We start from the raw sequence: 14,133 nt of genomic DNA, 5'->3' as shown, positions 1-14,133 counted from the left end.
AGTCCCCAGCTCCTTCCACCCGAGCACTGCGGAAGCAGGAAACAGGGAACTTTCCACAGTGCGGCTAACCCAGCCCCACCTGCTTAGTTTACTGCTGTACATGAGACAGTCCCAGTCAACATACTGCAAAACGGTTATTTCTTAACTCTAGGAAATCCAAATTAAGACAATGTAATCATAAAGAAGAAGAATTGCTAGTCATTGTTAATGTACAGATCATAAAAACTGATTTTTTAAAAAAAATAAAAAATACTGTATTTTGAAAAACAGGTAAAAAATATGAAATTCTTAATGCAGTAAGGCTCATATTAACTACTATACTTACATAATTTATCTGGCTAGATATGCATGATTAAAATTTCTGTTACTGCCTAATAGTGAAAAATTTTAGTTTTGTTACAAAGCCCAGGAGACTGGAATTTCATTTTGCTCAAAACTCAGAAAGTATTACATTAGCAAAAATCAGTAAAATCTGATATAATAGTATAAATCATTAAAAACACCATTGGTAAATGGATTTACAGAATCTCCATGAATATGCAATGAAGACGTTTTTACAATATTTATTAAGATAACAATTTTATAAATTGAAAGACTCAGAGGCACATAGTTTAAAAGGCCAATACCATGGGAATAATGAAGTCAACACAGAAAAGAAGATATGAACAGTTACAACCAAGACAAGATTTTTTTAAAAGCCACATCCCCCCAATACACATCATACGAACTATCCTTCAAAATTACCATGATAAAAAGTTACTTCCTTCAAAGAAAAATAATTCTTTCCACCTACCAAGCCTAGAAAATCCTATTTACAATGAACTGTCCTGTATTTCATCAGTATTGTTTAATATGGCCTCTTCTATTTTGTCACTAGAAGTACTGAAAATTTTATAGCTATTATATTTACAAATACACATAATATTTAAATTTGCTCTTCACTGAGAACAACTGAATATATACTTAATCAAATCACAATACAAATGTTTTAGTGTTGATAATACATTCTGTGGAGACAGGTGTATGAGGAGAGCTGTATTTAGAATTATGTTGTTTCTGAAGGATTACTAGGCCAATAAGTCTGATAAAACTCAAGGTAGTCACAAAAACAGGTCTTCGTTGATGAAGAATTTAATTTATTTCTGTTTTAACTGGACACACGGGGAATCTTCAGTCAACCTTCACCACACTGTATATTTTGGTAACAAACCAAAAGCATGCAAAGAAGCCAATTGTTCCTATAAAAGAAAAAACAAAAATAAATCCCTTTTCAAAGGCAGCTTCATGATTTACACAAAAATACAGGCTTAAAATGATTGGTTCCTTAAAAAAAGTCACAAAACTATAAATCATTACTTAACAGGAATATCCCATAGATCCGTGAACTTTTTGAAATATACAGAACTATAAACTACAGAATAATTCAAATCAAATTTCTTACAGAAATTGATAGAAAAAACCTTTTTATGCTATAAGATTATTGAAAGCCTTCTGTAATATATTCTTTTTCTTATTACATGGAAAAGGCTAAAATTGAAGATGAAAAGGATGCCAATTTTACTTTTCTATTTAAGAATATTTTCATTTTTTTTCCCCACGTTTTTTTTGGGAGTATAATCGCTTTACAATGTTGCACTAGTTTCTGCTGTATAACAAAGTGAATCAGCTATATGTATACATATATCTCCATATCCCCTCCCTCTTGCACCTCTCTCCCACCCTTCCTTAAAAAACTAAAAACAGAACTACCATACGACTCAGCACAGCAATACCACTACTGGGCATATACCCTGAGAAAACCATAATTCAAAAAGAGACATGGGGCTTCCCTGGTGGCGCAGTGGTTGAGAGTCCGCCTGCCAATGCAGGGGACACGGGTTTGTGCCCCGGTCCGGGAAGATCCCACATGCCACGGAGCGGCTGGGCTCGTGAGCCAAGGCCGCTGAGCCTGCGCGTCCAGAGCCTGTGCTCCGCAACGGGAGAGGCCACAACAGTGAGAGGTCCGCATACCGCAAAAAAAAAAAAAAAAAAAAAAAGAGACATGTACCACAGTGTTCATTGCAGCACTATTTACAATACCCAGGACATGGAAGCAGCCTAAATGCCCATCGACAGATGAATGAATAAAGCAGATGTGGCACATATATACAATGGAATATTACTCAGCCATAAAAAAGAAATGAAATTGAGTTATTTGTAGTGAGGGGGATGGACCTAGAGTCTGTCATACAGATTGAAGTAAGTCAGAAAGAATATTTTCTTATCACAAAATGGAAAACTGCCATTTAATTAATTCAACATATGATGTGAATGGCTTAAATATCAGAATATCAGATTCACAGAGTAATTAAATGGGGATACTTTCTAAGTACAGTTAGCAGGAAGGATCAGTTTTCAAAGAATTATAATAAAATAACTCAAAAAGATTTTACAATGTGTTGAAAGTGATATGATTAGAATAGTAACAAAGGCACACCCCCTCTGAAATGAGAGGTGGTGTGGTACTGGAGGACAGAGCAGCTCTGTCATGAGCTGTGTGTATCATCTTTGGATTAGACACCTGGAATCTCCAAGCTCATTTCTTTATCTTATTTAAGAGGGATAATTTTATCTGCCCTATCTCCATAGACTGTTATTACAGTAAATGAGATGATTCATGAAAAAATACATGCCTTAATTTTCAGGTGCTTTCATCCCTCTAGATTCCAAAAAATCTGAATGCTAGATAGGTGACAAAAATGAGGCTCCAAGGGGTTACGTAACTGTCTAATGGCCTGTGGCTGGTAAGAAAGGCCAGAATTCAAATTCACTTTTTCTGACTTCAAGTGTAGTATTCTTTTAAACTATACCATGCTCAGATTTACTAAACATAAATTCAGAGACTCTGTTTTCCAAGAGAATATATATTAAATTGTGAAACTAACCCTTTTTTTTTTTTTTTTTTTGCAGTACGTGGGCCTCTCACTGTTGTGGCCTCTCCCGTTGCAGAGCACAGGCTCCGGACGCTCAGGCTCAGCGGCCATGGCTCACGGGCCCAGCCGCTCCACGGCATGTGGGATCTTCCCGGACCGGGGCATGAACCCGTGTCCCCTGCATTGGCAGGCGGATTCTCAACCACTGCGCCACCAGGGAAGCCCGAAACTAACCCATTTTTAAAGCTGAGGCATAGCTTTTTTTCCAAGATTACCCCCTGAGAAATAGTCAATAGGTAGGGGTGCAGAAGAATACAGAAGGAGATATATACATGCCCCTTGTGGAAGTTTTATCTTTAAAGTTCCAACAGTTTTCACCATTGTTTTAAATGTAATATAAACAGAAAGTATTAAAGTAGATTTTCTAAGTCAAGAGACTATACATGGGCCATTACTACAGAAGTTATGAATGTTATTATTCTCACATCACACATGTACCGAGTACCTACTCTATGCACGTCAGGCACACTGTGTGTGTTTTGGAGGACACACAAATACACCTTTTGGATATTCAAAGGGTCATTATTAAGACTTGGGAGAGGTTGGGGTTAATTTTGGAAAAGTAATGGTGAAAACATAAATATATTTAAACAATCTTATGGTTAGCAAGAACTTCAAGATAATAGAAGGTATTTTAAGATGAGAAAAAACATTTTATCATCATACTAGCAACCCTAAGAAAGTTAAGTTTATTTTGTTCTTAACAAAATACTTCTAGTATTTTATTTTGTTCTTAATATTGAATAGATATAGTGTACATACTAAAAGTGGCATCTTTCCTTATGTGACAGAACAATTATTTTGTCTTGTATAACAGACTGACTTAAATAAAAGGTGTCAGTTCAGAGTCCTGAAATAAATATGGATGTCCCCACTTTAGAAAAATGCAAGACACTGAAAGGGCTCAGACTCCTACGTAGAGAACCTTTTCCACAAAGTGAAATACGCTGAAAGTTACTGGCTTAACTGGTTGATTCAATTTGATGTGGCTCCAGAATTTAGATTACAAAATTTGTTTTACTCTAAGTAAGTAAAAACATGACACTTTAAATATCAAGAACAATAAAGTTCAGGTGATGGTTAAATTATCTTTATAACATATGCCTGGAAAAACAACAAGACGTTCACCAAGATCATTATTTTTTGTGTAGCAAGGAATAAATTACTCTATATATGCATGCATGGACACAAATACAGATGCACAAAAACAGTAATCCTTGTTTCACAGGCTATTACTGTTTTACAGACATTTATTAATTAAGACTTATGGCTATGGACCTAAATCTATCACATAGCATCAAGATATGCACCCCCCAACTCCTACCCCACTATGTCTGACCAATGAACGACCTGCAGTACAGAATTGATGTAAGTGCCTAAAGCTTGTTACATACTGACATAGCAACAGGGGTACTTCAAAACTCTACCTAATTTTCTTAAATGTTAACAGATGAGTAAAAAATAGAAAAGTTCTAATTTTTTAGAAAGTTTTTTTCTGGGACTTCCCTGGAGGTCCAGTGGTTAAGACTCCGTGCTTCCAGTGCAGGGGGCACAGGTTTGATCCCTGGTCGGGGAACTAAGATCCCACATGCCGTGAGGCCAAAAATAAAAACTTAAAAAAAAAAATTTTTAAGTTTTTTTCTTTTGACTCCTATATTTCCTCACATAGCATGCAACACAATCTTAGATAAAATTTTAGATGTACATTTTTTATGACAAAGAAAGGTCCCTCCAATCTTTTTTTTTTTTTTTTGGTGTAGCCCTTCCACAAATGCTGACCAAGCACCCACAGGGCTCTGAGATACAGAAAACTTATCTAGGTAGACAGAGAAGATATACACATAGAAATACCAATATAAAGCACACTGTGTCCCATTAGGTACTTGGATTTTAAAGTGGAGATATAAAACTGTAGTTTAAAACTTCTGGAATAAGGGATGTCCTATGATTATCTTTTCTTGATATCATTTATTCTCAATCTCATCTTGACTTCACGGCCTCAATTTCTACTTACTCCTAAACTTAGGTAGTTAGAGCTTTTTATGCTATTTCTGAAATGAGCAGAAGCACGACTGTTCCACTAAGCGATTAACAGGGGAAAACCTTGAGAACTACTGGTTGAGATGCCCCTGTACTTGCAGCATAACAATGGACCCCGTTTAGTCTTCTCCCTTAGGTTCTGTTTTCTCACCTTCGGTTTACCGATATTCACCTCACAGGGAGGCAGACCAAACTATGCTTAGCTGCACTCAAAACTAAATACAGGAGCACTGAGTAGCCACAAGCTTTCATGCAATTGTAATTTGCCTAGGAACTTGTAATTTGGATGCAAGTTAAAATAATTGTAATCTGCCTAAAAACTTATTGACTAAAAATAACTCGTTCTAATTCTCACCTGTAAAAAGAAAGAAGATCAAAACCATTATCATGGTATAACCAAAGTACAGAATTGTACTTGCTGTTCCTGTGATTTGCAGTTTTGAAAAGAAGTAGTGTATTGCATATATTAAGAAATAAACTGCAGTAAAGCCACTGGTAAGGAATGAACGCCATTGCCAATGATAATCCTGGGTAGAAAAGAAAAAAATGAAAGATCAAGAAATACTTTCCAATTAATAGATAACATGTACTGGAATAAAGTTATAAAGCAAACATAGCTAAGTGAAATAGCACCCCAAACCTAATTTTTGCTATTGGTTCCAGTCTCTTTCTCACACTGAACTTTGCTAATTTCTCTCCTCACTAAAGGTGCTGAGAAGCACCCTCTACCTTTGATGGAACTACTTAAAGACTGGCTAAAAACGTTTAGAAAAATCTTAAACAGTTTATGAATAATGAAGCATTAGGCTATATTTTAAAATGTATGTTTCCCAAAAAGAAAAGAAATATACGAAGAGCTTAGTTACATAATTCAAAATTAGTATTACTTATAGTCTAGTCATCTCTATATTAGGAAGATTATGCTCAAAAAAAAACCTGGTTGAAACCCATTTTTAGTTATTACTAACAATTTATATAAGGTAGGTTTTTAAATACAGCTTCTCTTACTTTTACATAAAGTGGCTTACAGCTTAGCAAGAGATCTTCTAAAAGATACTTCACAATCTTACCCTTTGGAATATGTAAAAAATATATATATTTCAAAAGTACACCAAGATTAGAAAATCCTAAAGAATCCACACACGAAAACTTCTACAACTAATAAATGAACTCAGCAAAGTTGCAGGGTACAAAATCAACATGAAAATCAGTGTTTTCATATACTGACAATGAATGATCCAGAAAAGGAAGTTTAAAAAATTATTCCATTTACAGCAGCATCCAAAAGAAAAAAATACCTAGGAATAAATTTAACCAAGGAGGTGAAAGACTTATACACTGAAAACTACAAAACACTGCTAAAAAAAAATTAAAGATGATTTAAATAAATGGAAAGCCATCTGCTTTTATGGATCAGAAGACTTAATATTGTTAAGATGGCAACACTCTCCAAAGCAACCTACAGATTCAATGCAATCCCTATCAAAATTCCAACAACCTTCTTAGCAAAAATGAAAAAGCCAATCCTCAGAGTCATAGGAAATTGCAAAGGGCCCTAAAGAGCCAAAATAATCTTCAAAAAGAAGAACAAGGTTGGAGGACTTACCCTTCCCAATTTCAAAACGTAACATGAAGCCATGGTAATCAAAACAGTGTGGTGTTGGCATAAAAACAGCATATATACCACTGGAACAGAACTGAGACTCCAGAAATAAACCCACACCATCTATGGGCCAATGTGTTTTCAACAAGGTTGCCAAGGCCATTTAATAAGGAAAGAATAATTTCTTCAACAAAAGGTGCTGGGAAAACTGGATAGCCACATGCAAAAGAATGAAGTTGGACCCCTAACTAATACCACATACAGAAATTAATTCAAAATGGATCAATGATCTAAAACTATAAACTTGGAAGAAAACATGGGGGTAAATCTTCACGACCTTGGATTTAAGCAATGAATTCTTAGAAACAAAAGAAAAAATAGATAAATCGGACCCTCTAAATTAAAAGTTTGGTGCAAAAGACATCATTAAGAAAGTGAAAAGACAGCCTACAGAATGGGAGAAAAAATTTACAAATCATGTATCTGATAAAGGTCTAGTATCCAGAATATAGAAAGAACTCTTAACAATTAAACAAAAAGATAAACAACCCAACTTACAAATGGGCAAAGGAATTAGACATTTTACCAAACAAGATACCCAAGAAAATATGCTCATCATCATTAGTCATTGGGGAAATGAAAATCAAAACCACAGTGAGATACCACTTCACACCTTCTAGGATGGCTATACTTTAAAAACCCAGAAAATAGCAAGTATTGGCAAGGATGTAGAGAAACTGGAACACTTGTGCATTGCTAGTAGGAATGTAAAATGGTGCAGCTACTGTGGAAAAAAAAGCTTGATGGTTCCTCAAAAAGTTAAACAAAGAATAACCGTATGACTCAGCAATACCACTCCAACATATATACCCCAAAGAACTGGAAACAGGTACCCAGATAAATATTTGTACACGAACGTTCATAGCAGCACTATTCACAATAACCGAAAGGTGGAAACAAACCTAATGTGTATCAATGAATGAATGAATAAACAAACTGGAGTACATCTATCTATGCAATGGAATATTACTTGGCTATAAAAAGGAATGAAGCACTGATACATGCTACAGTGTGATGGACCTTAAAACATTCTGCTAAGTGAAGGAAGCCAGACACAAAAGTCACACATAATGTATGATTCCATTTACATGAAATATCCAGAACAGATAAATCTGCAGAGACAGAAGCAGATTGATTGGTGGTTGCCAGGGTCTGAAGGGGAGAGAAGAACGGGAAGTAACTACTTAATGGGTATGGGATTTTATTTAGGGTTGATGAAAATATTTTGAGACAGAGAGAGTGGGTGCACAACACTGTATATGTAGTACGTGCCACTGAATTGTTCACTTTAAAATGGTTGATTTCATGTTATGTGAACTTAACCTCAATTTTTTAAAAAAGCGTCTCAAGTTTAACAAAGTCAGATTTTATCTCCTGTATAGAAAACAACTATAAAAGAATGATTTAACACAATCTAAATCTTTAAAAGTCACCTAAGGACACCAACACACATCACCATGTTGCCAAGTATATAACTCATAACAATGTAATCTCTGAAATGTTTTAATGAATTTTTCCACTTAAAATGTTTATTTTCACTGAATTTTCAGTCTACCAGTGTCTGTATCACAAAAAAAGAATATTAATTTTAAAGTCAGACAGTTAAAGAATAAAAATTCAGCAAAATGTGTTATTCTCAGGAAATTAACATTTTAAAGTTAAGCTCTAAATAAATAAATATACTGAATTAGGATACTATCTTAATTCAATCTTAAAGAAGGCTACATTCGATTTAGGAATACAGGTCAATTTCTACCTTAATAACACATATTTACAGAAATCACTTCAATTACAGTTAAGTCCCCTACATATGAACCTTCAAGTTGAGAACTTTCAAAGATGCGAATGTGCACCTGGTTCCAGCAAGGAACCAGCACCTGACCTGTGCCATCAGCGTCAGGCGTGAGTGAAATTGCAGCTTGCCCTCCGTCTCCTGTTGCTGACGATCCTTCAGCTCTACCATCTCCCCCTCCCCCTCCCTCCTCCAGTCAGTAACTCTTCTTGTCTGTTCACTCGATGCCAGCCCTTGTACCCCAATTGTTGTATTGTACTACCGTACTTTTCAAGGTGCTGTACTGTAAGATTAAAAATGATTTATTTTTTCTGTTTGTTTTTTATGTATTATTTGTGTGAAAAGTATTATAAACCTATTACAGTACAGTACTATATAGCCGACTGTGTTAGTTGGGTACCTAGGCTAACTTTGTTGGACTTATGAACAAACTGGACTTACGAACGCGCTCTTGGAACAGAACTCGTTCGTATGTAGGGGTCTTACTGTAATAGTATTCAAAGTGGCCTTATGCCAAAATTATAAATACTGTCCACAAATTAACATAATTGAATATTGCTAATACATACCTCTGCACATAGGTGGAAATAGCAAAGAAGTATAGTTGCTTCAGAACAGGTAATAACCAAAATGATAAACACCAGGAACAGGAAGCCAAACATGTAATACATCTGGTGTGACCTATAATCAAACATGTCAAGATGAAGCTATAAATATTTTCTCTTTGACACAGTAAATGACACAATCTTCTTCTCATTTTTCTTGAACTGAAAATGTTTGCTTTTTCTCCCAACTAATCAAAGACAAATTCTCGTAGATTTAGACAGTGATGGGGCAGGGGCGGGGCAAGGGGAGGAAGGATGCAGCAGTGCTATTGGACTCTGCCTTCCTGTTGAGGGAGAACCTAAAACTCTTATTTATTCAAATACGCTTAGCCAATCTGTCTACTGGTGAGTCAGACAAATTTGATTAAAAAATTAATATGAAGACAGAGCGAAACTAAGAAAAGGTTACATTTGGTACATACTGTTTCTTATCATATATGATAAAAATCAGTTGAATTTGGAAAAAACACTAACGGTCAGGAATGAAAGACAAGTTCTAATCACTAAAAAGCTCCAATTTAGTTCTGACAATGCTACCTGGAACCTTGGCACTTTCTGTAACATATGTCAATGCGATCAAATAAGGATCATGATATACTGCAATGTACACACCCTAACAGTGAGGCTTGAAATTGCCACTATGTGCTTTCCCATTCGAACAAGAAATCAGAGAATGAAGGGATCTTGGGATAAGAAACGACTTTGTGATTTTTTCTCCCCTTTGGCTGTACCATGCGGCTTGTGGGATCTTAGTTCCCCAGGCCCTCAGCAGTGAAAGTGCAGAGTCCTAACCACTGGACCACCAGGGGATGCCCAAGAAACGACTTTGAAAGTTGTCTAGCTCAACCCTTCCTCCAATGCTGGCTTGAATACACTCTATCAAGAGCTCAGAGCATCTCCTCTGAAGCACTACAGATGACTTATTAAAGAGCACAGATTTGGAGAGATTTAGGTTAATTTTCTGCCATATAGAAAATGTAGCTGTGTGACACAGGCAAATTACTTAACCTCCAAAATCTCATTTTCACCTCTGTAAAATGGGATAATACCCACTTTACAGAGGTCTGAGAATTAAGTAAGAAATAATAAGCACTTGATTAATAATAACTTATCACAATTATTCTTTCTCACACTGAAAAGATAACCTTTTGTCTCTTAAGATTTCTGATAATTGGAGAATGGCTTACATTTATCAGGTATAAATAGTAATCCATATAAACAAAAAGAGAAAGCTAGTACTACATATAATGGGAATGGGAATAAGAGGACTTGACTTAGTCCTTAGCTTACCAAATACTATTCAGAATGAAGAAAAGCTGTATAAAGATGCACCCAAAGGGCAAAATCCCTCCCATGATAATACCAGGTAACGGCTTTGTGTAGAAGGACTGCTCAGGAATTTGACGTGGAATCTGATTGGTTCGAACTGGGTGTTCAATGGCCTTCAGAAAAAAACAAAAGAAAGGATTCATAATTATATATCTATAATCTAGTACAGAAAGGAAAAAATTCTTCTCTGTACTAGATTATTTGCCTGCTTTTTCTCAGCTTCCATGATGACACGAATGGCGACACAGTCTACCTGAGTCATCCAGATGACATTTGTATTTAGAAGCAACAAACCAGATACCATCAGGTACAATATTCAGTCTGTCTTCTGGAACAAGCCACCACTGTTTCCAGCAGTGATCCAATGACTAATGGCTTCAGACAAAGTAAGGAATACACAGAAGGAGATAATATAGTACTCAGAAAATAGTACTTAATAAAAAGATAGAGTTAAGTTTTTCCTTTTAATTACATACTTGCTGTAAGAAATCAGCTGGTTCTGAAACTGTGGTCAATGTATTTTTTTTGGAGATGGACAGTGCCATCTTTATTAAAATTGCTCAATTTTACTAAGACTTAAGAACACGAAGAAGATAATGAATGGCTCTATGAAGCTTTATAATCCTAAATTATTGGTGATGTTCTCAATTATTCTCCCTTTCGTAACACATTACATGGTAGTATAAAAACATGGAACCTAAAGTACCTAAAGATAGTTACATAAGAGGAAAAAAGAGTACATATGCAGAAATTCATTTCCTTGCAAAAAAGTTCAAAAACATACTTCTATAGGTTTTGTGATGACATATCAAAATTTAAAACTTGATATTCTCATTCAGATTATACTCCTGTGGACTAGATTATTTTACATGTAGGTATATGTGTATATAGGCAGAGACCCACTAAATTGTTCTTCAATTTTTATATTTTTAGAATTTTAAGTACTTATTTAATCTATTTAATTAAAAAAATTTCAAACCATATCAGTTTACTACTTATGCTATATAGATTTTAAGTCATGAATTAAACAAAATGCCAAAGAACTGAAAAATCTTTTAGTAGCCTGGCATGGTAGGTGCAGTGGAGACTCTGAAGTCTCTTAAAAGTCAAAGTAGATAAGTTTCTTCCAAGGTTTTTCCAGGTCCCCTCACAAAGTGTACTACACTACGTAATTTCTCTTAACCTTGTGGAGATACTTTCAGAGGAGAGCAAAGATAGCGAAGTGGAGTTAGAGGAGGACACTGAAGAATTCTCATTTTCCTCTTAGCGTGAGGTTAGAAAGGGGGCAGCAGAGGTGGAGACCGAAAGACTGGAGGGAGGGACTGAGACTTGATTATAATATTTCTTAAAATCAAATATTAGCAGGTAAGCATATAAAATTTATTCCAAAGCTACATATTAAAAAAATTGTTACTCTTACTGTATAGTTACTTTTCTTACAGCTTCACTTCCTAACCCATACTCAGTTTTACCCAGTTTACTTAGTTAAGTAATATAGATTAGAAACACTATGGCTAAGAAAAAAATGCATGTACTTTTTAGGTTAAAAAAAAGTAATTATTTTTAATGTAACACATTCAAATTTTTCATTAGTTTAAATTAGCATTTCATTTCCTATTAATCCATTTTAGTTTCCATTTCCATTTACTTACAAAACTTTGAAATCTAAGTTTACATCCATAACTTCTCTCTACCACACTCTTCCGAGTACTATTTTAAGAAGGACTGCAGTCAAACTAAGAAGTCATCAATTTTTTCTATGAAATCCAGATCCCACAGGACTAGTTTGTATCTTTTAGATACATATGTCTTTTAAAGTGGCATATGCTAACTTCCACAGTTGAGATTCATTTGAGTAAGTTAACACCTATAAACTTACATTCTTCTTAAAACCAAAGTATGCACCAATAAATGTTAGAGGCACAGATATGCAGAACCAAAGAGCCAATATGGCAACCAATGTCCCGAAAGGAATAGATGCTGAAGATCCTTCTCCCCAGAGAATCAGATTCATTATAAAGAAGTCAGCAAACACAATCCTGAAAGACACAATAGGTTTCTGGGTAAAACCTGAGGTGGAAGCAAAATGATATAGTAGCAATCATATATAATTAATATCATGATTTCTGTGTTATACACAAGGAAAGTGGAACTGCTGAGCCATAGGGTATGTGAATTTAAAACTTTAGTAGAAACTGCCGAGTTGCTCTTCAGATTGGTTTTGCCTGACTTAAACTCCTACCAGCAGCTTATGAAATTTACCTCTTTCCATATTTTCATCATGCTTGGGATTGTTAACTTTGTTGTTTTAATTTGCATTTCCTATTGACAACTGCAGCTGAGCATCCTTGTGTTTGTTGGCTTTCTAGGCTCCGGAAGCGCAGGCTCAGCGGCCACAGCTCACAGGCCCAGCCGCTCCGCGGCACGTGGGATCCTCCCAGACCAGGGCACGAACCCGCGTCCCCTGCACCAGCAGGCGGACCCCCAACCACTGCACCACCAGGGAAGTCCCACTGCTCATTTTTCATTTGGGTCGCAGGGCTTTTGCAAAGTCACGTATGTGAGTTATTTATATACGCTAGCAACTAACTCCTTGTTAAATACCTTTCTCCTAGTTTATGACTTTTAAGAACCCAAACATATGTGTACTTCGTCCCTTTCAGTCATTCTTCTATGAGTACATTTTTAAAACATGGCTGTAATAATACTATAATCACTTCTGTATACCGCCCCCCCCCACAGTTTTTAATGTTATCAAAGTGATCAATTTTTTCCTTTACCTTTTGTGTAACTTAAGAAAGCCTTTCCTAACCCGGGCTCATAAAAATACTCTTCTAAATTTTTGTCTAATTGTTACACCCGTTACATTTGGGTTTTAATCCACCTGGAACTGATTTCATGTGTGTGAGGTAAGAAGAGAATTTTTCTCCCTTCATGTGGACAATCAATTGTCCCAGCATCATTTTACATTGTTCCTCTGGTTCATGATGCCATGTCTAGCATGCTTCTGTGTATACATGGTCTACTTCTGTGTTCTCTATCCTGGCAGCCACAGGACCCCTCCAAATGCCTTTGCAATACTTGGTCTTCTCATCAGGTAACATGGTGAATTTGTATGTATCTCTAACAAGCTTTGTAGACTTGTCATATGGACTGTCCCTATTTTGAGAAGTTACTTCAGGTGTTGCAAAGTTTTTCTGTTGCTAATACTCCTGTGAATAGTCTTTTCCCCACACAACTACCACTACCATTAAGATGTTTCACTTGCTACTGGTGGTATTCATAATCTTGACATATTGGCTGATATCTAGCCATTTTGCCCAACTCTTTTACTAATTCTACAAGTTTATAGCTCAAATTTGTTTATGTTCTCTGTATACAAATTATGTCACCAATAAATAATAATATAATCTCCACCTTTCTTTTTGTTTCATGTCTTAATGTAACTAGAACTTAAATAACTGAAGCCCTAAAAGTGATTTATGAAAATGTCTCTAGTGTTTCATCATTAAACGATGTTGGTTTTGAATCAGAGATGAGATTTTTATTAATAGAAGGGAGCAGCATTTCTCTCTCCATTAAATTCTTTTTAAATCTGGAAACAATCTTTAATATTATCAAATGCCATTTTGCTGTGCCTACTGCAATAATTATATGCAGGTGCTTATTTATAAAAAAACATTTATGAATTGATTTCATATTATCAAATGATCCTTCTTTTCCTAGATGAAC

The 14,133-nt window shown here is 35.5% G+C and overlaps 1 protein-coding gene across 1 annotated transcript in view; it reads right to left on the bottom strand.

Annotated features, from left to right (window-relative positions):
- Positions 1–547: 547 nt before the first annotated feature.
- The window catches only part of TM9SF2 (transmembrane 9 superfamily member 2), a 57,738-nt gene continuing 44,152 nt past the window's right edge, over positions 548–14,133 (bottom strand). Inside the window, exons 13-17 of the mRNA XM_082859689.1 lie at positions 12,281–12,440; positions 10,363–10,514; positions 9,037–9,148; positions 5,368–5,539; positions 548–1,238 (exon numbers count right to left, since the gene is read on the bottom strand). Coding sequence (XP_082715815.1) covers positions 1,171–1,238; positions 5,368–5,539; positions 9,037–9,148; positions 10,363–10,514; positions 12,281–12,440 — 664 coding nt within the window. The 3' untranslated portion in view covers positions 548–1,170. The remainder of the gene's footprint in view (positions 1,239–5,367; positions 5,540–9,036; positions 9,149–10,362; positions 10,515–12,280; positions 12,441–14,133) is intronic.

The sequence above is a fragment of the Leucopleurus acutus genome (genome assembly GCF_964270905.1).
Source record: "Leucopleurus acutus genome assembly, chromosome: 18".
Classification (NCBI taxonomy): domain Eukaryota; kingdom Metazoa; phylum Chordata; class Mammalia; order Artiodactyla; family Delphinidae; genus Leucopleurus; species Leucopleurus acutus.
This window is presented reverse-complemented; position numbering and strand designations above follow the sequence as displayed.